This window comes from Eubalaena glacialis, chromosome 19 (assembly GCF_028564815.1).
Source record: "Eubalaena glacialis isolate mEubGla1 chromosome 19, mEubGla1.1.hap2.+ XY, whole genome shotgun sequence".
Lineage (NCBI taxonomy): Eukaryota > Metazoa > Chordata > Mammalia > Artiodactyla > Balaenidae > Eubalaena > Eubalaena glacialis.
Genome location: NC_083734.1, coordinates 8,243,293 through 8,266,473, shown reverse-complemented (window position 1 = coordinate 8,266,473; position 23,181 = coordinate 8,243,293). Strand labels below are relative to the sequence as shown.

The 23,181-nt window shown below is 49.9% G+C and overlaps 2 protein-coding genes across 2 annotated transcripts in view; one reads left to right on the top strand and one right to left on the bottom strand.

Moving 5' to 3' along the window:
* Positions 1-7,853, top strand: part of GLP2R (glucagon like peptide 2 receptor) — a 47,269-nt gene extending 39,416 nt beyond the window's left edge. The window contains exons 11-13 of the mRNA XM_061175925.1: positions 2,203-2,341; positions 6,454-6,495; positions 7,518-7,853. Coding sequence (XP_061031908.1) covers positions 2,203-2,341; positions 6,454-6,495; positions 7,518-7,853 — 517 coding nt within the window. The remainder of the gene's footprint in view (positions 1-2,202; positions 2,342-6,453; positions 6,496-7,517) is intronic.
* A 6,483-nt stretch (positions 7,854-14,336) lies between these two features.
* RCVRN (recoverin) lies at positions 14,337-20,782 on the bottom strand. The gene is made up of 3 exons (XM_061174901.1): positions 20,402-20,782; positions 17,428-17,539; positions 14,337-14,452 (listed from the first exon to the last, which is right to left on the bottom strand). Exons 1-3 carry the CDS (start codon positions 20,780-20,782, stop codon positions 14,337-14,339), a joined length of 609 nt encoding a protein of 202 aa, XP_061030884.1.
* Positions 20,783-23,181: the final 2,399 nt, after the last annotated feature.

Genomic DNA, 23,181 nt, shown 5'->3' with positions numbered 1-23,181 from the left:
CCATATGCCAACGTTAGTTTCTTAGTGTTGCCAAAGGTACCATGGTTCTGTAGGGTTTTAACATTAGGGGAAACTCAGTGAAGGGTATGTGGGAACCCTCTACATGATCTTTGCTACTTTTCTGTAGATCTAACATTATTCCAAAATGAAAAGTTTATTTTAAAAGCATAAGGTAGTAGCATGGCCCCAAGAATAAGCTGATGGTAAGACATGGGTCTGCATGTAAGTATGTGTCATTAAAACCCATATAACGCAGAGCAAGGGTCGCAGACTCACACACTTGCAAGGGCCAAGGAGGCTGGTTGGGTTGGAGAACACGTGTTCCCTCTAAAGGCTGTAGCCGACAATTGCCAAGCAGGAACTGGGGCCCAGCATGGCCAGATCTCCCCATTTTTCAAAGGAAGCTGAAGATCTGAACCCCTTTGCTTGAAATCACCTTAGTTTCAAAGGATGGCTCCAACAGCAAAAATCACTACCTAGCATAAGCAAAGACTGTCTGCAGGTCAGCTATAACCCATGGTTGCCACTTGGCAACCTCTGAGCTACAGGGTTTTAAAACACTCCTGGAAATTAGACAAACAAGCAAAACCCAGAACTCTTGCAATAGTCTCTCCTTGGGAACACCTTAATGTGCTCAGCTGAGTGTGCACGGCTGAGTGTGGGTGTGCAAGTAAGTGTGAGCTCGGCTCAGGAGAACCACGTAACCAGGGCCTGTGTCTCAGACTCCCCACTCCTCGGCTTCCCCTTGACCATCGAGGCCCTGGGACGCTCAGCCCATATGCTCGGGGGGAGTCCCTCTCCTTGGTGACTCCTGCTCAACTCTTATAGGCTTTAGGTCCTTCCAGGGCACAAAGGTGAGGTTTTTTGTTTCATTGATAACACTGCATCTGAATGACTCTCACAGATGCAAGTTTCATAGTAAGCGCTTTCTCTTGCATGAAGTTAAACCTTCTTGAAGATACTGCCTATGAGGGGCTGCTGACCCTCTCTGTTTCCACATCTTTAATTCCATGGGGCTTTTATTCAGTGGGGAGGAACCTTCTCCTAGTTTGGCCCTTTAAGACAAGGACTTGGGCTAAAAAAGTCATCAAATTTAAGCTCTTTTTTTCCCAATGTGTATCAGACAGTAGCTTTGTTTATGCCCTGAATATGAGTCACCTTTGCTAATGTAGTTAGTTTGAAATCAAGAAGCAGCTCAATGGTGAAGAGCAGTTGTTCCCAAACGTGGCTGCTTGTCAGGATCCTGTGGGGAGTCCCTTAAAGATTCTCACTCCCAGAATCCAACCTCCAGAGGTTTTGATTCAGGGGGTTGACATTGGGGCTCAGGAAGCTATAGAGAGAGAGAGCCAACCAATAAAAAAATATATATTTTAAAAGCTCCATAAGGAATTCTAATAGTTGGTCCACTTGGGAACCACCAGTATGCAGTATGGAATGTTTGGGTCCCAGCTGTGCATTTGCACGTGGGTGGTACAAAGGAATGTTTGTCTTTTTTATGTAGAGTGTATACAACAGCAAGCTTCCACACAGCGCTTTTTACGAGGAAGATCAGTTTCTCATTTCCTGCTGCCCTTGCTATCACCAGGGTTGGGGGCAGCTTGGGGGCAGATGATGAAATCCTGCTTCAGGATTCAGAATCCTGATTCAGAATCCTGATTCAGGAGTGTGCAAGGCCTGAGTGTGAGGTCAGAAGCCCCACTTCCAGGCTAGGAGGTACCACTTAGTGGCTGCGTGACCCTGGGCAAGTCATTTTCTTTCCCTTCTCAGGCTCCGTAAAGCACTGACAATGGAAGTCCCAAATAGAGAAAGAGATAGAGGCACCTGCTAGCCAGGTAATGGGAAACTTGTCAAACCTGGTAGGGGATGTAATGTCCTACGGTGACAGCCATGTGCATGGAACTCTATCCATCAAACAAAACGTTAAGATCTGTAGGTATATCATTATATGGAGGAATCCATTCATTCATTCATTCATCCAATTCATGTTTTCTGAGCATCTTCCATGAGTCAGGTGTGGGGATGCATCAGTGAACAAGACCACACTGGCCCTTCAGGCATTCGACGTGTAGCCAAGGAGACAAACGGGAAAATCAACTATTTATCAATGCCATTAGAGCTACAATAAAGGATGCACAGAAGAGCAGGAAATGTTGCCTGTTCCCAAGGTGGCTTTCATGACACATATTTGATTGCTATTTGCAGATTGGCCAAGTCCACACTGGTCCTCATTCCTTTATTGGGTGTTCATGAGATTCTCTTCTCTTTCATCACTGACGATCAAGTTGAAGGATTTCCAAGATATATACGACTCTTCATTCAGTTGACTCTGAGCTCCTTCCACGTAAGTAGACGTCTGAACAAGGATGCCTTGGCTTTGGAGGAAACAAAATGCCCTTGATCCAAACACACTCGAAATTGCGAGAGCCCGAAGATGGAAAGAGAGTTCTGGTATCAGTAGGATTTATCGGCGAGGGCCTTTGGCATTAGAAGGGTGTGGAGATGGAAATGTTGCTTTAATCCTGCCAGCGTGACTCGGTGACTAAGAAGGGAAAAGTGGTTTGTTTCCTGCACTATAATAGTTGGTGTGACTCACAATCATATTCACCGTGTCAGCATGAAGCCTTTTATTAAGCGCCTATTTTTGCTGGGTTCTCTGCACAGTTTGTGCAAAATGAACAGTGAGTAGAGACCAGGAGGCTCTCGGGACTTTGACAGATGTGTGTGGGCTGAAACTAGGAACAGGAGGCCACCTGTGGTTAAGGTACCTTGGTGTTTTGGTTATCCGTGGCTTAAATTGTCATCCATTACTTAGCAGATTAAAATGACACTAATTTTGATTATTTCTCATGATTCTGGGGGTCAAGAATCCAGGTAGGACATAGTAGGCATGTCTCACCTCTGCTCCAGGGATGCTTGCCGGGGCTGAACTTTCTAGATGACTTCTCCACTCATATGTCTGGAGCCTAAGCTGCGAAGGCTCAGATGGCTGAGACTGATGGAGTGGCTTTATTTGGGTCAAAATAAATTTCATCGAATCCCCACACTCACCAAGGGCCCAGGGGACAGAGCCTGAGGTATGGCGGGGGCAACTGGACGATGGCTCTTTCCACCTTCTGTTAGAGCTGAATTGCATGTGGCTTTGAACGGAGACAGAGCACCCACTGGTAACGTTTTTTCATTTTGAAACCATGTTTAATTTATTTCAATCTTTTGGGGGATTTCAAAGGCTAAAGTTTAGTCACTTGGGTTTCCTAGGTTGCTTGGTCTTAATCTTCTTTAAAAAGTAATCCCAAATTGGAAACAACAACAACAAAACAAAAAATTACAGCTGTTATGTCAGTAGTATTTGGTGGCCTTTTTTCCTCTGAGGACTTGATCGGTCATGTGACCCCCCTTGATCAGCTGATCTCACACACCCAAGGCCAGCTGAAGATAAGACGCTCATGCAAGCTTTGTGGGACAGATTTCTTTGTAGGACAGATCCTAGCCTATCAGACTCCCTGGCAAGGGAGCATGTTTGGGTCACCCATTACTGTGTAGCAAACTCCCCCCAAACTTCATGGCTTGAATCAGTAACTATGTTATTATCTTGAATGATTCTGTAAGCTGGGCTGTCTGGACTCAGCAGGATGAACCTTTTGATACATGTCATCTTTGAATGGGGCTGCAAACATCTGAAGGCTTGATTTGGGCCAGAACGTCCAAGACAGCTCATTCACACGGCTGGACGTTGACATGGGCTGTTGGCTGGGAGCTCAGCTGGGGCTATCGATTAGGAACCTAAGTTCTCCATGTGGCCTCTCTACGTATCTTGTGCATCTCAGAGCATGGCAGCTGGACTCTAGGAGTATCCCAAGAGCAAGTGCTCTAAGAGGCAGGAAGCAGACACTTCCAACCCTCTTAAGGCAAAGGCTTGCAAGTCCCAGAATGTCACTTCTACCACATTGTGCTGGTAGAAGGCGTCACAAGGACATCCCAGATTCAAGGGGAGGGAAGATATGGTCCATCTCTTGATGTGAAGGGTCACATACGCCTACCAGGAGGGGAGAAATCCTTGGGGCCATCTCTGGAGACCAGCTACCACACTGACTGTTTGGTCCTGCAGGAGCCTGAGCTCTGCTTCCCACCAGGCACCACCGAGGAAGGCGAGGAATCAGAGCAGCTCTGCAGATGGAGCTAGAAACACACTTAGGAGCTTGTGCCCGGACAGAGGCCACGCACCTCTGAACACCCCCGCGCTGCTCCCCTCCAGCCCGCCAGGCAGAGCTGAGAGCACGGGTGGGCAGATGTGCAGGTGCACATTCAGTGGGTCGTATCTTAGTGACTCCACCTTAGAAATTAGCACTGGACCCAACAGCTTCCTTTCCTTGCTGCTTTAGGGGACCCTTCACTCTCCCAAGGGCTTATTGCTTAGAGAATTTCACCAGCCTCCTGCTGTCAAGGGATCTTTGGAGAGACTGCCAAGTGGTGGTGACATACGGAGTGACAGCCATCTGTTCGTGGGACCGCTCCCTTCACACTCGCTTCATCTAGAATGAGAGTCAACCAGACTCCAGGATGTTCCTCAAACCATGACTCAAGAACCTGAAGAAGTGAAAGACACACTTGTGATGAGGAATCCTATTTTACCCAACTCATTTGTGAGACTTCTGGCACACCGAAAGCACGCCCACCCCCTTCCAATAGCTGGCAGTGAAAAGACCAGATAAAGGTGGTCTTCTGGTTGGGGGAAGGGGGCGGGGAGGGACAGATAATAACCAAGTTGACAAATAAAGAACAATTCTGGTTATTTATATTCTGAAGACTATAAAATAGAGAAGTGTGATTGTGACTGGAACGGCTACCAAAAATTGAGTGGCGGGGAAAGACTTCTCTTTTAGGAGATATTTGAGCTATGACCTGAATTTTGAGAAGCCAGTTAGGCAGAGATTTGAGGAAAGAATGGTCCAGAGAACATAAAGTGTGACAACGGGACCTGAGGAAGAAATGAGCTGATAGCCAGTCTCCAATATGACCCCTGGTCATCTTCGCCTCCTGGTTTCCACAGACTCGCGTAGTGCCCTCTCACACAGAATAGGGTTGACCTGTGCGACCATTAGAGTATCGTGGACATGAAAGTGTGTGATGTTTGAGGCTAGGACATAGAAAGGGTTGCAGCCTCCGCCTTGCTCCCTTGGGTCACGCCCTCTGGGTGAAGCCAGCTGCCACGTCGTGAGGACACATAAGAAGCTCTATGGAGGGAGATGGAGGTTTCCTACCGACAACCAGCACCAACTTGCCGGCATGTGAGCTGTCCTGGAAGCAAGTCAAGCCTTCAGATACCCGAAGTTCCAGCCAACAACTTGAGTGCAACCAGAAGAATGACCCTGAGCGGGAATACCCAGCTAAGCCATGGCCAGGTTCTTGGCCCACAGGAAGTATGTGAGATGATAAATCTTTATTGTTTTGACCCACTTAGTTATACAGCAACCTAATACATTAGCTTGAGATGCTGAAGGCGCCCAGAAGGTCCGTGTGGCTGGAATACAGTAGCTGAGGGGAAGCGTGGTACAAGGTGAGGTCAGTGACACAGACACAAGGCCACATCACCTTAGCTCCTCCTGTGGTTAGGATATTGTATTTTAATCTAAGTGTGATGGTAAACCCCAGGCATGAAATGATCTATCTTTTCAAAAGAAATATTCTGACAAGAGAAAAGGGTATTTACTATCTCACAAAAATGAAAATTTCAGGATCAGGTATAGCTGGATCCAGGTACTCGAACAATATCATCAAAATCTGTCTCTGACCATCTCTAGCCTTTGCTTTTCTCTATGTTGGCTTTATCCTCAGACGGGCGCTCTCCACGTAGCTGGGAAGATGCCCTTGAGTGTCTCCAGACTAACTTTGACTATAAAGTTGGCAAAAGCAGGGAAGAGGGTGCAACTTTCTCTTCTTTCCTGGTGAAAAGAACTGAGATTGGGCCTGCTTGGGTCACATGACCATTTGGGCTGTTTATTGTGGTGATGGCCCTCCTAGAACATGAGGACCACATGATTGACAGCCCTGCCAGAAGCCCAGGGAGTAGGGGAGGGTCAGGAAAGGATGCAAATCAGGCAAAAAAAATTAGCCATTGCCCACTATGGACAAATAGAAATGGGACGGTCACCTTGTACAGTATTTATATAATTGAATGAATGATGCAGAACCTTTAGGGTTTAATCATCATTGACCTGTGAGCATGTAAGCAAATGCCTAGGCTGATGTGGGTGGTGAGTGTCAAAGTAGGAAGAGACCCCATGGAAATCCGAGTTAACGTAATCATTATGATTCACTCTAGTTAGTACAAGCAAGTAGCTGCCTGCCTCTTGTAGGGGCTACTAGGACTAGGGCCGGTCTGTGGACTTTCCAAGTAACCGTCAGACACACCTTCTACTGAGTCGAGCTTCACGCCACCTCTTCCTTTCATTCCAGGGACTACTTGTGGCCTTGCAGTATTGCTTTGCCAATGGAGAGGTACGTTTTCCATGCTGCCATCCTAGCTCCCTGCGAGGCTGGGGCCGGCATCCTACTGCCCCTGGAGAGTTCGGTTTACATGATGGTGCCATGGGGGGGTGTGCAGTGACCAGCACGTCCTGGGACAAATGGGTACCATAGACATCCAGTAGAGAGAGCAGCAGGCATCTTAGACTGATGGGGAAAGGTACTGGGATGAGTTTTCTTTCCAGAACCCAACCATGGCCCCGCTGGAGCTGCACTGGGAGTATCAAAGTGTGATACAGTTACCAGCTGTAACTCTGGAGTCCAAAAATCTGCATTCAAGCCGTGACTCACCCACTTAGGAGATCTGCATTAGTCAGGTCACTGTGGCTCTTTGAGCCTCAGTTTCCTCGTCCGTAAAATGGGAATAACAATGGTCCCTACCCTGCAGTGTTACCCCAGGGATGCATGGTAAAGGTCCTATGCATGATAACAATGATTATTTTTATTATTAATATTATTGCAGAGCCCCCAACCAACTCTCTGCTCCCCCAGAAAGAGGCTTGAAAGGGGGAGGGGAAGAGGCCAGAGCAGTTTTCTCCTGACTTGAGGAGTTGGTGGAATTTCTGGCTCCCTTTCATCTTCCCCTCCCCCCATCCCAGGTTTAAATATGGATTTCTATCTCCTTCCGCTAGAATGTAAGCCTCTTGACATCAAAACCTCTTCCGTCTTGCTCACTGCTGCCTTTTCTATATCTTCAAGCAGGGACCCGTGATCCACCAGGCAGGTTTCAAATGTCACCTCGACACAGCCCTTTTCTGAACACCCTATCTCAGACTTTAGTCTCCTCACCCCACTGTCCTGCTTAAAGGCCTCACGGTGTCACTATCATCTGCTCTGCTCACATGTATCTGTTTGCTTCTCTTTGTTCGTTTCCCCTAGTGAGAAGGTAGGTTTCCCAAGGGTGGTCCAGAGTAGCCACTCAATACACATTTGCTGAGTGGACACATGACTCAGTGACTCCCAGGCAGTAACCCCGCCCTCTTCTCACCTGGCAGGTGAAGGCCGAGCTGCGGAAGCAGTGGGCCCGCTTTTTGCTAGCCCACCACTCGGGCTGCAGAGCCTGGGTCCTGGGGAAGAACATCCGATTCCTAGAGAAATGTCCCAAGAAGCTCTCGGAGGGGACCGGCTCCGGCAAGCTGCAGAAGGCGCGGCCCTCGCCCCACGGTGGGCGTCTCCTGCACTTGACTGCGGAGGGCCTGGGGGCGGCGGGCGCCCTGCCCCGCCAAGGCCACGCAGCCTGGCCCCGGGGCAGCAGCGTGTCGGAGAGCAGCGAGGGGGACTTCACCCTGATCCACACCATGGAGGAGATTCTCGAGGAGAGCGAGATCTAGGCAGGAGCCCACCTCTCTGGCTCCGCTCCCTGGGGACTCCTGAGGTGGGCGAGGGACGAGGCGGCCAAGCTGCACGTTGTTGACCTTGCGGGCGCAAAGTCGGCCCGCTTCCCGCGCACCTCGTCCACTCGGACGTGATGGCGCCCCGCCCACTCCGGCGTGACGGCGCCCCGCCTACTTTGGACGTCTCTTCCAGGCTTGTCCTGCTCTGTACGACAGAGGCTGCGTACACTCACCGCCTCTGCGTGCCCTGTCATCTTCATCACCCCCGCAGGTGTGTTTTGCAGAATGCCACCAGCCTCCCGGGCTGGGCCATATTCGAGTGAATGGACCCCTAGGATACGGAGAGATGTCTGCTATGAAATAGAGGCCAGCCGCTATCCTTCCTTTACCCTTCATGGTACAAGGTGTCTATCTGACGTCGGGTTCAGTGTGTCCAAGGACCACCTGCGAAGTGTTGTAAATGCAGAGTCTATGACTCATGGCAGAGATTCTAAGAGGGTGTATCTGGGACGATGGCCGGTGATGGGAATTGTGTAACAAGCGTCCCAGGTAATTCTGATGCGAGCCCACATTTTGAAAACCTGGGGCAGGATGCGCAGGAGCCAGAAGCCCCCTCTGAGCTGGCCGCTGGCGGGAGAGACCACCGGAGTTCTGCATTCAGCAGTTCAGCTGTGACACGCCTGCCCTCCTCTGACAGGGTGGACCGCACTTCGCCCCCCAGAGCCCTCTCCTTCCCTTCTCTCTTCTTCCTCTCTTGTCATGTCTTCCCTCCCTGTCTCCGTCTCAGGTCTCATCCGTGGGCAGCAGCAGTTCTGTTTGATCTGTAACGAGCCCATCCTTCCTCCGAGGGTTGGCCCCAGCACCCAGGGCCCCTCTGAAAGTTGCTGTTGGTCATCTTCTCACTTTTCTGGCTCCACCTGCCTTTCTGAGCTTGGCTTTTGCAAGCCTTACTTGCCTACCGTTCTCTGCCATTTTTGGTTTGCCGTTGATACCTGGATGGCTGTACCGTCTGCTGTGGGAGGTTTGCCCACTGTTCTCCCGGCCCTGTTCTCCACTCCTCGTATGAAATTGGATGCTGAGAGCTGGAGGGGACCCAGCTGAAATGAGAGGACTGTGGCTGATCTGGACACGCCGAGGAGGCACCGAGGGGGCCGGGGCTGTGGACCTGGTCTGCAGGTGGGGAGTAAGTTGTGCCCAGACCCTGAGTGGAGGGTGCTTCTGGAGGCTGAGGAGGGCCCAGGCAATTAGGGTCAGGCTCAGTGGCTGCAACTGTAAGGCAAGAGGCTGAGGAAGGTCAAGGGAGGAACGTCCTATGGAAACGGTGTCAGTGCTCAGGAGCGTCGCTTTTATAGCGTGTAAAATGTATGTGTACATGGGTGGCCGGGGTATGATGCTGTGGGACTAAGTCCTGCCTTATATTAGGGGGCGGGGTGATATAATACTTATCAAGTAGAGGTGCCAGATTTTGCAATTAAAAATACACAATTCGGATATAAGTATACATATAGCTGATTCACTTTGTTATACAGCAGAAACTAACACAACAATGTAAAGCAATTATACTCCAATAAAAATGTTTAACAAAAATCCACAATTCTCAGTTAAATTTGAATTTCAGATAAATGAATATTATTATTGTCTAAGTATATCCCATGGGATATACTTTACGTGAAATCCAAATCCACTGCACATCCTGTATTTCACCTGGCAACTCCATTGTCAAGGACACTTTGCAGCAGGACAGAGACCAGGGTGAGGCAAGCAGACCTCAGTTCAGGTGCAAAATTTAAGAGAGTACTAAAAAACCCACAGTCGTCAAGATAAGTAATATTTTAATGCAATATTAAAAAAAATCAAATCTGCAAGCTACAGCCCACGGGCCATTTATAAAAATGACATTTTAGTCAATATTATGACATAATATGAGTGTGTTTCGTGTTTGGTAATTGCAATCATTGTTGCTTTTGTTGTGGTCATCCATTTACAATGCTTGGTGTCAGTCTATTTATCTCTTGTAAAAATAAAATATAGTGTGTGTGTGTGAAAAAAAAAAAAAAATGACATTTTATTGGAACCAAGGCTGGGATGAGGGTGAAGCAAGTGAGGCCATGAGATGCAAATAAAGGGTCTGGTCCTGACTGTATAAAATTTTGATATTTTGCTCATCATGGACGTTTTAACATTAATTTTTATTTTTAAACGATTGCATGAAAATATTATTTATCTTGATTACTGAGCTTTTTGTCGCTTACCTTAAATTTCGCACCTGAGGCCGGTGCCCATCTTCCCCTCCCCCCAGTCCTGGCTCTGCTCTGCAACAGGGGAAACTGAAGCAATGACCTTAGGCAAGTACATAACAAAGCAAAGGTTTGTTTTTTGGTGTCCAGATTGTCCACAGTTCAATCATTAAAATATATGTCCTACTTCTTCCTTTCTGCAAAAATCTCTGCCGTTTCTCATCAACCTATTAGCACCTAGAAAGCTGGGCCGTGTCGTATTCCCAGCTAGTATCCAGCATAGCCAGTTCAGAGCAGGTTCAGAACACATTCATCAAAGGAGACAAGACAGAAGCGTCTTGGGAGCATCAGATGCTGTCGAGGGTCAGTTATCCAGGACCCGGCCACTAACAGAAGAAACTTTTTTTTTAAGCACTTGTAAATATGCCCTCCCCACTCACTCCACAAATGGGGTGGCGCGCGCACACACACACACACACACACACACACACTGCTGCTTGCTCTTGTTCTGCTAATGATTAACATAAGTTTATTTAATTTGATTTGTATTTTGTTGATTCTTTTACATTGGTTTCACACTGGAGCTGAAGGTCTCTGCCCCTGGAGAATCTGGTGCACTGTTCCTGGCCAGAAGTGGGAAAAAGAGCTGCAGTATTAAGCCTGGGAACCTGGGTGGTCCATTGTCTCAGGGACCAAGAAGAGTGGGCAGAGAGGTCAGAGAGAGAAGCAGAGGTCAGAGGTCAAAAGGGTGGAAGGCAAGTGTCTCCCTTCTTCTAGACCACTCCCTAGATCATTCACTTTGCTGTTGCTTTAAAGATCCAGCCTGTGGGTCTCAATCCTGGCTTTCCAATCACCTGGGACACTTTCTAGAAACATCGATGGCTGGTGAGGCCAGAAAGCACACCAGCAGCCCAGCACACAGCTTGGACACGTCAGAAGCACTGTAGCCTTGGCTGTGGTGGAAATGTGACTGGTGGCAGCAATGGTACCTGGCACTGAGGGACCTATTGATGAATCTGTCTGGGGTGCCTCCTGGGGATGCTAAGAAATGCCCAAGGGCCACTGCACAAGAGGCTGGGACCCTGTGAGAGCAGTTTGGGTTATTGTTCTTGAAGAGTTTGTTTCTGCCCTTGAGTTTCCATGTACATGAGGAAGCAGTTCAGAGATGTGAAGTGACCTCCACAAAGTCTCTATAGTGGACATCTGTTTTTACAATCCACCCCTCTTACACTAACAGCACCAAAATTTTCCTTTTGGAAATCACACATCTCCCACTCTCAGTCCCTGAAGTTTGAGTCATTCCAACTCCATCCTCAGCCCCAAGGATGGGCATGAAAATCTGCTTGGCCAGCCTGAGCATGGCATCCTCCTGGCACCAGATACTGGGTCAGGGATGGACATAGAACCAATGAGAGCCAGTGAGAGACAGTCCTGGGACTCTAGACAAAAAAAGCATTTTTTCTCTCTTGCTGAAATTGGAACCACAAAGAAGTAAGCCTGGATCTGCTGGTAGCCCTCTTGGGGGAAAAGCCTGGCTGGGAATGGAGACTCCACAGCAGCAAGCAGAACCAGGAGATGGAGAAAGAGCCCTGAGACCTTGTCGGAGCCCCTGGATTAAGCCTGACCTTAAAGTTGGTGCTACTCCTGGAATTTCAGTTACATGAGTCAATAATATTTGTGCCACAGCAACTGGTGTTGGGTCTTCCGTTCCTTGCATCTGGAAGAGTCTTGATGACATAGCTCATTACCACCCCTACCTCCTTCTCTTCTCTTCAGTCAAGTTGGACTTTACACTGCCTCTAAGTTCTCTTAGCATCTTCCTCACAGAGTGCCCTAGAGCTGTACAGGATCCCAGCCCAAGTGGCCCTGCCACCCCAAGCTAACAGAAGATGTGCTAATTAGGTTATGACTCTTGGGTCCTCCATTGGTCAACAGAAGGTCCAGTGGCCCCTTTATGTCTCTTATTGAACCACAAACCAACAAGGTTATTATGCAGTGTCTATCCTTTTAGACTCGAGTGACAAGGATACCTTGACCTCAGAGAGAAGTGAAAAGCTCCCAATTTCACACCCCAATCAACCAGATTCACTCATGGAGGGCAGTGTGTGTGGAAAGAGCACTGGAGTGAGGCATTGAGCCCTTTGGTTCTATCCCTAGACCACCCTGGGTCTTTCTTCTCCCTCCGACATGGCTCCTGGGTGGCCCGCTATGTCTGATACTGGAGGGGTATCTTGGGCAGGTTATTACTGTCCTGCCCCCAGAACTGCTGGACCAGAAGCTGTGTAGCCCCCTCCCACTTCCAGCTCAGATGCTGTGCAATCCCAGAATTCTTTGTCCTGTCATGTCCAGGTGAAAACTATTGAGGCAGCCTGGTGTAATCAAAGGGACTCCGGTTTGAGTACCAACTCCTACACTTACTTCGTGGCCTTGGTGTCCTCATCTATACTACGGGGATAATAACACCTCCATCAGTGAAATAATGCCGAGCATCCAGCAGGATGCCTGGCTCATAGGAGACGCTCCATCCTTAAGTGTTATGATGACCCTCAAGTTTCCCCTCCACAAAGAGCAGCACTTTCTGGCGGCGGTGACTGTGCCATTGCTGTTGCTAAAGCTGGGGTGATCCCCCCCACACCGGCAGATGGAGACGCCCCAGCCTCAGAGGGTTGCACACAGGTTGCTCAAGTGTCCAGGACATCTGCGTGTCCTGCATTTTTCTGACCTCATCTTGGAACTTAAGCCTGGAGAATAGATGAACTTTCAAAACAATGAACACAATGCTCTTGAGAGCCCGCCAGTGGAGCTCTGAGGTGTCCCAGGCCCTAAAGCTCTGATAAGGCAGTGTGGGCCAGTGGGCAGCGCTGGCCTGGCCTCTGCTCATTAGCTGACCCCGGGCGAGCTGCTTGCTCTCTCTGAGTCTCCTTTTCCTTGTCCCTAAAAATAGGGGCCTCAGGGACATCTGTCTTCACCTTGCAGCGTATCAAAACTGAACTTGTCATTATCTCCTGAAACCAGCATCTCTCCCTGGTGTTTCCCATCTCGGTGGATGACATCACCACTCACCCGGCACCCAAGCCACGAACCTGGCTGCCATCCTTGCTCCTCCCTCTTCCCCTGTACCAGTCAGGTGGATTCTACCTCCTAAATATCTCCCGAGCAGGTCCCATTCTCTTCATCCCACTGCTGTTCCCCTGGCCCAGGCCACCTGGGCGACTGTAAGAGTGTGATCTCCAGGCCTCGGTCTTGCCCCTCTGATTTATTTCTACCCTGCCAGAGGGTCCTCTTACAAACATAAATCCCTCCTACTTGAAACCCCACACGGTACCCACCACCCTCACCTCCCCTGGGCTGCAGGGAAGGCCTTGCATGGTCTGGCCCCGGTCTGCTTTGGAGGCTTACTCACAGTCCGCTCTCCCTCCTCTCTCTGCTCTCTGGCTCCACTGGCCTTCTTAGGGTCCTAGAACTCGAAATGCTCATTCCTGCCTGAGGGTCTCTGAGACACACTGCTTCCCCACCACCACCTTTCCCCCACGACAATCCACTGGGTCTTAATTGAAATGCCTCTTCATCAGGAACACCTTCCCCATCTCTGGAAAAGTCGGCCCCTCCCCTTGTGTCTTCCCACAGTGCTTTGCGTGTCTCCCCACAGTGCTTTGCGTGTCTCCCCACAGTGCTTTGCGTGTCTCCCCACAGTGCTTTGCGTGTCTCCATGGTAACCTCACCGCCTCAACCGACTCCTTCAAGGTCTATGGTCCCCTCTGCGCCCTGAGTTGCACGAGAACAGGGCTGTGCTGTCTCTCTCCTTCAGCACCACAGCCCCCGCACCCTGGCCTACGAGTGCGACGCAACCTTGTCTTTGAGGCTGAGCCGACAGAAATCATTTCTTTTTCCAGTTCGAGAATGACCAGTCAGCTGTGTGCCCGGCTCCTCTTGCATTTATTGGAACCTGCTTACCCAACAATCCACAAAGGAGCTTACACGGTAGGTGGTGGGGATATTTAGGGTTCCTGTGACCTAATCCTGGGATTACTACGGAAGCCTGGGCTGGCGGGCAGGTGGAGGGGAGGCAGGCAGGTATAGTAGGCGGGACTTGGTGAATTGCTAAAGACACTTTCGTTTGGCAGGAAGCTGTGCTGCGGGGTTAATGTGCTGCGGGTTGGAGGCTCTCCCGCCCCGGGGGCGCGTGTGCACATGCGTGTTTATGTTGGGGCGGGGGACGGGGAGGAGACCTGAGCAGTTGGCGTCAGGGTTTCTTTTCCTTAAACTTCTCCTTCACTTTTTGCGGCTCAAATTGGATCAGTCGCAGAATTTCCATATTGGCTAGGGTTCCCTCGATGAACTCTTTCTCTGTAAGTTTATCTGTGCACGGGGGGAAAAAATTACTACAGTCAGGATAGGCTGCGATGAAGCTGACGTCGGCCAGCATACCCAGTACGGATGGATCTATTATGCAAATACTGAGTCTCAGTGCCCCTGAGGGTAACCCCACCCCTGACTCCACCCTAGGACCCCTGGACCTCCCCAGGAACCAGCAACAAGAAGGTTAAGTTCAGGCACTGCCGGGCCTCCCGGAAGTGTGCTGTGTCTCTTCTGATTGGCTGGTGATCCTTTCCTAGGCGTCTCTGCATCCCTGATCTACCTTCCCATTTAGGACAAGAGAGAGCCTTGTCCCCAGCTATTGAATTCAGTTCTATCCAGTGAAATGCACTCACTAAGCCCTTCCTCTGTGCCAGGGTCACTGTGTTTGGGGCTGAGGTCATTGCAGGGGGCAGAGGGCAGGGTGTGGCGTGGAAATGAGTGAGATAATGTCCCCTGGCCCAGGAATCTGTCTGATGGGGAGACAGTCACCTGTAGAAATGACCCTAGAATGAGGCAGGTGTTCCTTCCTGCTCATGGCTACACTCATAGTCCTGCACGTAGTAGGTGCTCAATAAAGCTTGGCTGAGCTGATTTGGGTTTCACCATTGGCTTATGTTCCAGGCCTTTTCGGCAACCTTAATCCTTCCTGGATTAGGATCCAGGCTGTTTCCCTGTGCAGGTCAGGATGGTGAAATTTGGGTTTTAAAGTCCCAGCCGCCGACTTCCCTGGTGGTGTAGTGGTTAAGAATCTGCCTGCCAATGCAGCGGACACGGGTTCGAGCCCTGGTCCAGGAAGATCCCACATGTCACAGAGCAACTAAGCCTGGGCACCACAACTACTGAGTCTGTGCCCGGGAGCCACAACTACTGAGCCCGCGTGCCACAACTACTGAAGCCCGCGCACCTAGAGCCCGTGCTCCGCAACAAAGAGAAGCCACTGCCATGAGAAGCCCGGGCACCACAATGAAGAGTAGCCCCCACTCGCCGCAACTAGAGAAAGCCCGTGCGCACCAACAAAGAACCAATGCAGCCAAAAATAAATAAATAAATTTATATAAAAAAAAAAAAGAAGTCCCAGCTGCCCTATCAGCCTCACACATAGCTTGAAACTCCTCCCAGGAGTGAGGCGTTGTCTCCAGATGGGCCATGTGAAAACACAAGTCACATGGTAGGAGTACTGTCTCAGCCTCCCAATACCACTGCCCCCTGTGACATTCACATGGGTCAGTTTTCAGTTTAGCACATAGCAGAACAAGGGACTCAGCACATGGCAGACCCAGAAGGGTGTCACGAAGCAGGTGAAAGAGCCAGGTGGGTAAGGTGCCACCAGGCGGCATTTAAGCAGCCAAAAGAAAGTGCTCAAAGGGGAGGTGACATCTGAATGAGGCAAGGGAGATGCCTACCCTCCAAAATTTAAGGAGGCTCTCACTTTCAGGGTCCTGCGAGCACAGGGCTGGCACCTGAGAATGGGTGCCTCCTTAAATTTTGTGCCAGGGCACCTTACTTGCCTCGCCCTAGTTCTGGCCCTCGCGTCAAAGATCTGGTTGCTAATCTGCCTTCTTCCTAGACTGCAGATTAGCAGAGTCCTTATTTAAAGCCTGCTCAGGCCTGTGCCCTGGAACCTTGGTAAGAGACTGCCCCAGAGATCACAAAAGGGGCCAATACCGGTTCCTCAGATGTGTTTGGACCACGCAGTGTTTCATCAATTGAGGCACTTTGGATTTTAAAAATCTTGATTGCTGGCCTCTCTTTTTAACAAATCAGATGGTGGGGCCCCAGTGGCTCTGTATTCCAGCATGGCAACAATTGACCAGAGGCCGTAAGACCAGACAGACCCTCACGCCCCACACTGTTTGCCAGTCCCTATCTATCACTTAGTAGGGCCTCTGTCCACTTCTGTCTCGCTCATCATCCCGGCCCCTGTGGTCATTCAAGTTTGCAGCCCCCATCTGACAGCAGCCCCTCTCCTGTGTCCTCCCCGAGGTGGACATGGGCCTCATGCACCAGCAGCCCTCACTGCCCAGTTGTGGAATCCATCACCGCTTACAATGCAAGACCGTGCTCCCCACGGGCTGCTCCCAGCCAGATTGAACAGGGCAGGGAGCCAAGACAGGCCAGCTCCTGGAAGAAGGGGGCTTGAGGACACCCCCTCAGCTTTGCCAAGACTGTCCTAGCCCAGCATTGCAGTCTAAGACTTTTCTTACCCAACCCGCTTTCCTTGCCTCTGCGCATAAATGTTTCATCTGCTTTGCAGTCTGATGGCTTATCCCTGCCTCTTCCAGACCCCTCCCTATTTTCCCTCATACGCCTTCCCCCCATCAATATCTTGGAATCTAATTGAAATCTAATCCCATCTGGCCATGCTTCTCAAGGGACCCAAACTAACTTCCTAAAGGAAAAACCATGTAAATTGAGATCCCACTTACTTGGGACTCCATGCTTTCAGATTATTCTGAAGTGAGGTTTACCCTGTCCCAACTGTGCCGAAGGCATTTTTATAAACAAGTAAACCAAAGTGTCTAAAAAAAACAGGCACTCCATTGAAAAAGAAAGTGGTTTGCTTGCAAAGCCTCTAAACTTGCTGTTTGCATACAAACTGCTAATGGGCTGTTGCCTTGACTTTTTACTATTCCTTCAATGTGGGTTAACTCTGTCATAACAAAAGATGTTTTTTTCCTTCCAAAGCACACCATCATTTAGAGCCTCCCTCCTCCCCCCAGAGAATCTCAGGCAGGGATGGAGTTTTATGAGCGGTGGGATGTGGTGCCATTTCCCATCAGCTCCAGAGGGGTCCCACAACCGCCCGCTGACCATTCTGCTCACTCCCCACAAAAGCCCTTCCGACAGCCCCGCAGCAGGAGGAGGGGTCCTCGGTCCTGCGTGGGCACTGCACTCGGAAGGGTCAATCTTGTTGGGATCTCTAGGACACAGCCCATGACTGTGAAATCAAAGGCTAGGAAGGAGAAGTAATTCACCATCATCCTTCTTGCCAAAGAAACCCCAGATCTTCTCAGCTCGCTTCTCCGGGGTGTTCTCATCTTCCGGAAGATGCTTCACGTCATCAGGACTGATCATCTTGAAAATAGCCTGCACCGAATCAAGAGGGAGAACCCATAAGAGGAAGTAATTCTGGGGGAACCCACACGTCGCTTACCAGGATGCACCACAGCAGAGGTTAAAATGCAGATGCTCAGGCCCCAGCCCGCCCTACTGAATCCAAGTTCCTGGGGGTGGGGAAGGGGCATCTGTACTTCTGAGATCCTCAGAAGAGACAGGGAATGTGGGGGAGGGGTGAAGACGGCTTTCCCTTCTTATTTTGTCCCTTTCTGCACTGTTTGTATTTCCTGCCCCTGTAGACATATTACTTTCATCTTATTAAAAAAATGAAAATAAGAATAAAAAGCTTCCTGATGATAATCCCATAGCAGCCCCGAGGCTGCAGTTTGGGAACTGGTACCTTTAACCCCACTCCCCAGAAGTTTTAGAATATCAAACGGCTTCTTCTGGGTCCAGGTGGTACCTTGGTTGTAAGGGCTAATATTTGTTAAGTGATTAACGCGTGCCACTTTTCTAAGCGCTTTTACCTGTAAACTCATGACAAGTTTATGAGGTGGGGGTTATTGGCCCCATTTCACAGAGGAAGAAACTAAGTCAACTAACTTGTTAGAAGTCACCCAGCCAGAAGCAGAAGAGTGGAGATTCTAACCCAGCCAAGTTTGGTTCTAGAACCTCTGTACTTGCATCGCGTGCTATTCTGGAATGTCTTGGAGAGCATTCTAGGGGCTGGGGAAGGTCTCGGGAAGCCCCTCATTTACCCTCTGCTCAGGGAGGGATCCACAGAAAGATTTAGCCTAAAGCTCAAGGATCCGTCTCACCTCCCTCTAGTCTCATTAATAAAGGAGTTGGATGGACAATATCCAGCTGAGAAGGAAGTGCCTCCCGACCTGTGATCAGGTTAAGGTACAAGGTGGTCTCGATGTGCCCTTTCAGCTCCAGGTTACTAGGATTCCACCAGGCCTTGGAGACATCGGGGAGCCAGCCAGGCAGGGGCAGTAATGCCCGTGAAATTAACCTGGAGGGAAGATCAGCAGCTTTAGAAGCTCCCTTTCAGCTCCCTGTGCTGTAACAAGAGAAGCAAGGAAACCAAACCCAGCAGCTGGGGCAGCAGCCTTGCTGACAGCGCTCAGAGCTCAGAGGTTCCCTGCGCTGTAGTGCAGCGGCTCCCTTAACTCCTCCGTCTGTCCTGAGCCAGGGAACCATGTTCAGGCTGGACGGCTAAAGGCTGGGAGTGACTGGCTGCCGGCCAACCCCGCTTCTAACGCCAAGGACGGACTGTCAGGGCCTTGGTGAATGGACCGAGAACGAACAATTGCATCCTCACCCTGGGCGCTGGGAGATGATATGGTTTTCTCGAGGCCATGCAGTTTGGTGGTGAAGTAGTTGGGACTAGAATCCTTAACTTCTGACTCCCAGGCCAGTGACCTTGAACCTGGTGAATAGTAGAGGCTCGGCATCATCTTGCATAGCCTCAACTGTGGATGCTCCCCTCCTTCTCTCCTCCCCCAACTCCTCCTTTCCCTGAAGGAGCACCAACTTGTAGGCCTCTGCTGGGCCTGGCATCCTTTAGGTGGTTCTGAGGGAGTGGTCCCCATCGCAGGCCACCTGCCAATCCAGGGGAGCTTGCTCTACAGGCCGCGCCCAGAGGCCAGCGAGGTTCCCACACACACCTGCCCCTAATGGGGGGCCCAAGCAGAGCCCACTTACCGCAAGCTGCAAGCTTAGCTATTTTATTTATGGTTTCTCCTAATAAGGGTGGAAGAACTGTGCAAATGAAAGCAGGATTGCAAATGCATCAAAAATTATATAAAATATGAAAAATATTCTCTCTCTTAACAGGAATGGAATTAGAGAAATAAAGCAAGTGGCATGGGGTAGTGGGGCAAAAAAAGATCCTGTAAAACGATACTAACTGAAGAGAAATAGAAATGATATAATAGGAAAAAATAGAAGCATCTTCATTGTCCAAAAATATAGGGATGGTTAAATAATTTTATGGCATGTCCATAAGATGGAATTCTAAGCAGCTATTAAAAACAGTTTGATATTGAAAACATTCATAATAAAATAGTGGCTGAAAAAAAGTATACTAAAAACCGTATGTGAATATGTCATGGTTCTAAAATTATTTTTAAATCTACAGATAGAAGACTGGAAAGGTATATGCCCATATGTTGACAGTAGTTTTCTCTGGATAATGAAATTAAAGGCGATTTTCATTTTCTTTTGTGTAGGTTTCTAAATTACATGAATTACTTATATATTAAATGAAACTATTTTGCAGACATCTAAAAATCTTATCGGATGATCTTATCCTGGGCCAATGTATTTGAAACATGTGTCTTTAAAATGACTTGTGAGGGACTTCTTGGCGGTCCAGTGATTAGGACTCAGAGCTTCCACTGCCATGGCCCTGGGTTCAATCCCTGGTTGGGGAACTAAGATCCCACAAGCCGTGTGGCTATATATATATATAAATATATATATATATAAAATATATAAATATATATATATTTATATATATATAACGACTTGTGAAAGAATCTGAGTACATCCTGTGGAAGGTTTTGAAGGACATTTTAATGAAGAAAGGAAGGAAGGTGGGAAGGAAAGAGGGAAACAGTAAAGGTAAATAATAGGAAATACCCAGATTCTTCTTCTTTAGGAGGAAAATGAAGCTGTGGGAACGCGCCCAGCCCTCTATTAATATTGGTCTTTTAGAGACCCCTCCTGACCACGCTGTCAGAGCCACTGACTCACAAGGCCCGGGTCCCCACTCCCCCCTCCAGCCCCACCCCCAGCCAGGCCCCCTGTGCGGAAGCAGCAGCAGGGGGTCCTGATCCCGGGTGACCCCCGTCCAGCTCAGCCGAGAGCGCAGAGGCTGACACTGACCGTGATGATCTCCAGCACCTCGTTCTTGCTGATGCTCCCGTTGCCATCTACATCGTAGAGGGAGAAGGCCCACTCCAGCTTCTGGTTGGTCTTGCACGCGCTGGTCATGTGCAGGGCGATGACATACTCCTTGAAGTCCAAGGTGCCATCGCTGTTGGCATCAAAGCTGCGGAACACGTGCTGGGCGTAGGCCTTGGGGTCGGCCTCAGGGAAGAACTTGGAGTAGATGGTCTGGAACTCCTGCCGGGTGATGCGGCCGCTGGGGCACTCCTTCAGGAAGGACTGGTACCAGGTACTGAGCTCCTCCTCCGTGAACCTGGTGTTCAGCCGCAGCTCCTCCAGGATCTCCTTGGACAGGGCTCCGCTTTTGCTGTTCCCCATGGGTGAGGTGGTGCGGGCCCAGCCGGTCAGTGACCGCTGGGTGGGTGGGTGTGTGGGAGCAATGGGGTCTCCTGGCTGCCTGTCTGGGTGCTGCTGGAAGCGGCTGCACCCTGAGATACTGGTGGATTAGGAGGCTTTGTGGCTGCTTCACCCCAGTACTTGGAGGGAGGAGGGGCCTGGAGCTTGAGTGCGGAGGCGAGCTCCCAGAAGCCCCCTGAGATTAAAATAAAGAGCTGACAGCAGGGGGTCAATCCATCTTGGCCTTCTGGGAGGATAGGGCAGGTGATCAGAATCTTCAGAGCCGAAGCCTTGAGCCGAGGCCTTTCCCACTGCCCCTCATCCATCCCTGCCCCAACTCACCCCACCAGCTCTAGCTCTGTAAGAGCAATGATGTTCCCTGCCTGTCTTCTGCCCTAAATCTGAGGGTCTCAGTGACAGGGATGGCCTTGTAATGCAGGGGTCAGGAGCCAGGCTCTGGAACCAGCCCAGGTTCAAATCTCAGCTTTGCAATTTACTAGCTGTGTGACCCCAGGTGCGTTTCTTAACCTCTCTCTGCCTAGAATTCTCTTCTCCTAATCTTTCACCTCCATCACGGCTTTCCTTAAATGTCACCTTCTCAGCCAGGCCTATAGTGACCATTCTGTTAACAAGAGCACCCCCAACTTTCAGCACGCCCCAGACTGTTTATCCCGCTTGATCACTCTTCCTTGCATGTACACCTTCTGACTTACTGTTTATTTATTTTGCCTGCTGCCTGGGATCGCACCAGAATGAAAGCGCCATGAAGGCGGGGATTCTGTTTTTGTCTGTTTTGTTGCCCACTGCATCTCCATTGCCAGAAGGGTACCTGGCGGGTTTGGGCCCTCAGTGACTATTCTTTGAGTGAACAGGCATAATAATAGCATCTCTCCCACTGTTATTGTGAGGCTGAAACGAGTTAATACGTGCAGTGCATTTAGAATAGAGCCTGGCACGTAGTAAGAGCTGAACACATGTTAGTTTTTGCCATTATTCTTCTATGACAGGGATCAAAAACGAAACTGCCTACAGGGGCCAGCAAGTGGAGTGTGTGAGTGAAGCCAGGGGGCCAGGGAGGCAATAGGAGTGGTGAGGCCCATGCCTACATGGCAGGGGCTGCCAGCGTTCGACTCCATTTGAATGTGGTCAGACGGGATTATGGCCTGGTGTTACTAGATTTTTTGGTAAGCCAAAAGAAATCCAGAAATCAGATTTTCAGAAGCAATTTCCAAACTTTAAGAGTGATTTCCAAATTTTCAAAAACATGGTGTGGGATAAATATAACTTAGCTGTGGCTCAGTTTCAGCTGCAGGTCATCAGTTTGCAACCAAGCCTGGTGCCGGGAGCTGGCGGACAACAGTACGTGCTTGTTAAGTGAGTGAATGGAGAAGTGGGGGGACAGGGAGCGCCACCAGGGGAGGCTTCCACCCCTGCGGTCAGCTCAGTCACCAGACCAGGCCACAGGGAAGAGCCCTCGTGAGTAGGTTTGCACCTGAAATCTCATCACCCAAAGGAGAGGTCAGTGGTGCCCCGGCTTGGCTTGAGCGTAATGCCTGGAACCCCAGAATCGCCATCTTGGATGGGAGAGATGTCTCTTTTCTGTCCAGGGGTGGTGACTATAAAGAATAAAGCCCACAGTGTCTAGGCGGGTGAGTTGGGGTTTGGATCCTATTTCGGAACAGGCTAATGGCAGGGGAAAGCAGGTCCCCGCTGCTGGGAGAAAGCCACCTGCCAGCCTCCCTTGATGTTGCTCAGAAAGGACCCAGAAGTTCAGGCACAGATGTGCTGACCTATCCCTCCTGCCCACCCCACCCACTGCAGGCCCAGAGTGTTTCTCAGGAGGCCTTAATGTTAGGGGGTGGGGTGTGTGTGTGTGTGTGTGTGTGTCCTTATTATTTTTTCCCATCAGTTTGTGACAGCATATTATTTCTTGAAAGGAGCCCTTTCTCTTTGTCTAGACTTTCACTATCTTGCAGCAAGGCATTTGTTCTCCAGAGCAGTTAGAAACAGGACAGTCACCGAACTCAAAAACAAACAAACAAAACCCAGGCCATGAAAGTGAGGCCAGAGGCCTTCACCCTGGCCTCTGAACATGGCATGGGAGGTGATCAGAAGTGCCTCCTGGGTATCCACACCGAGACTGCAGGTGAGGCGAGGCCGATGTCACAGGAAGAAACCAAGCTCCAAAAGGATGTCACCTGCCTGTGTCACACAGTTGCCAAATGGCGAAGCCAGGAGGAAAGCCCAGGGCGGCCAGACTCCCCACTTAGGGCTCTTTTCAGGACATTACAGCCGCCTCCTTTCTCAAGAGGCCTGAGCAGAGCGGGCAAGAAGCTGCATTTCTGAAGGTGAGGAGCTGGGTTGCCATGACAACGGAAGAG

Coding starts and splice junctions, on each gene's coding strand:
- RCVRN (XM_061174901.1), bottom strand. CDS start 20,782: ATGGGGAACAGCAAAAGCGGAGCCCTGTCCAAGGAGATCCTGGAGGAG. Junction 17,540..20,401: donor AGGTGCTGGAGATCATCACG/GTCAGTGTCAGC, acceptor GATTCGGTGCAG/GCTATTTTCAAGATGATCAG. Junction 14,453..17,427: donor CTTTGGCAAGAAGGATGATG/GTGAATTACTTC, acceptor CCCCGTGCACAG/ATAAACTTACAGAGAAAGAG.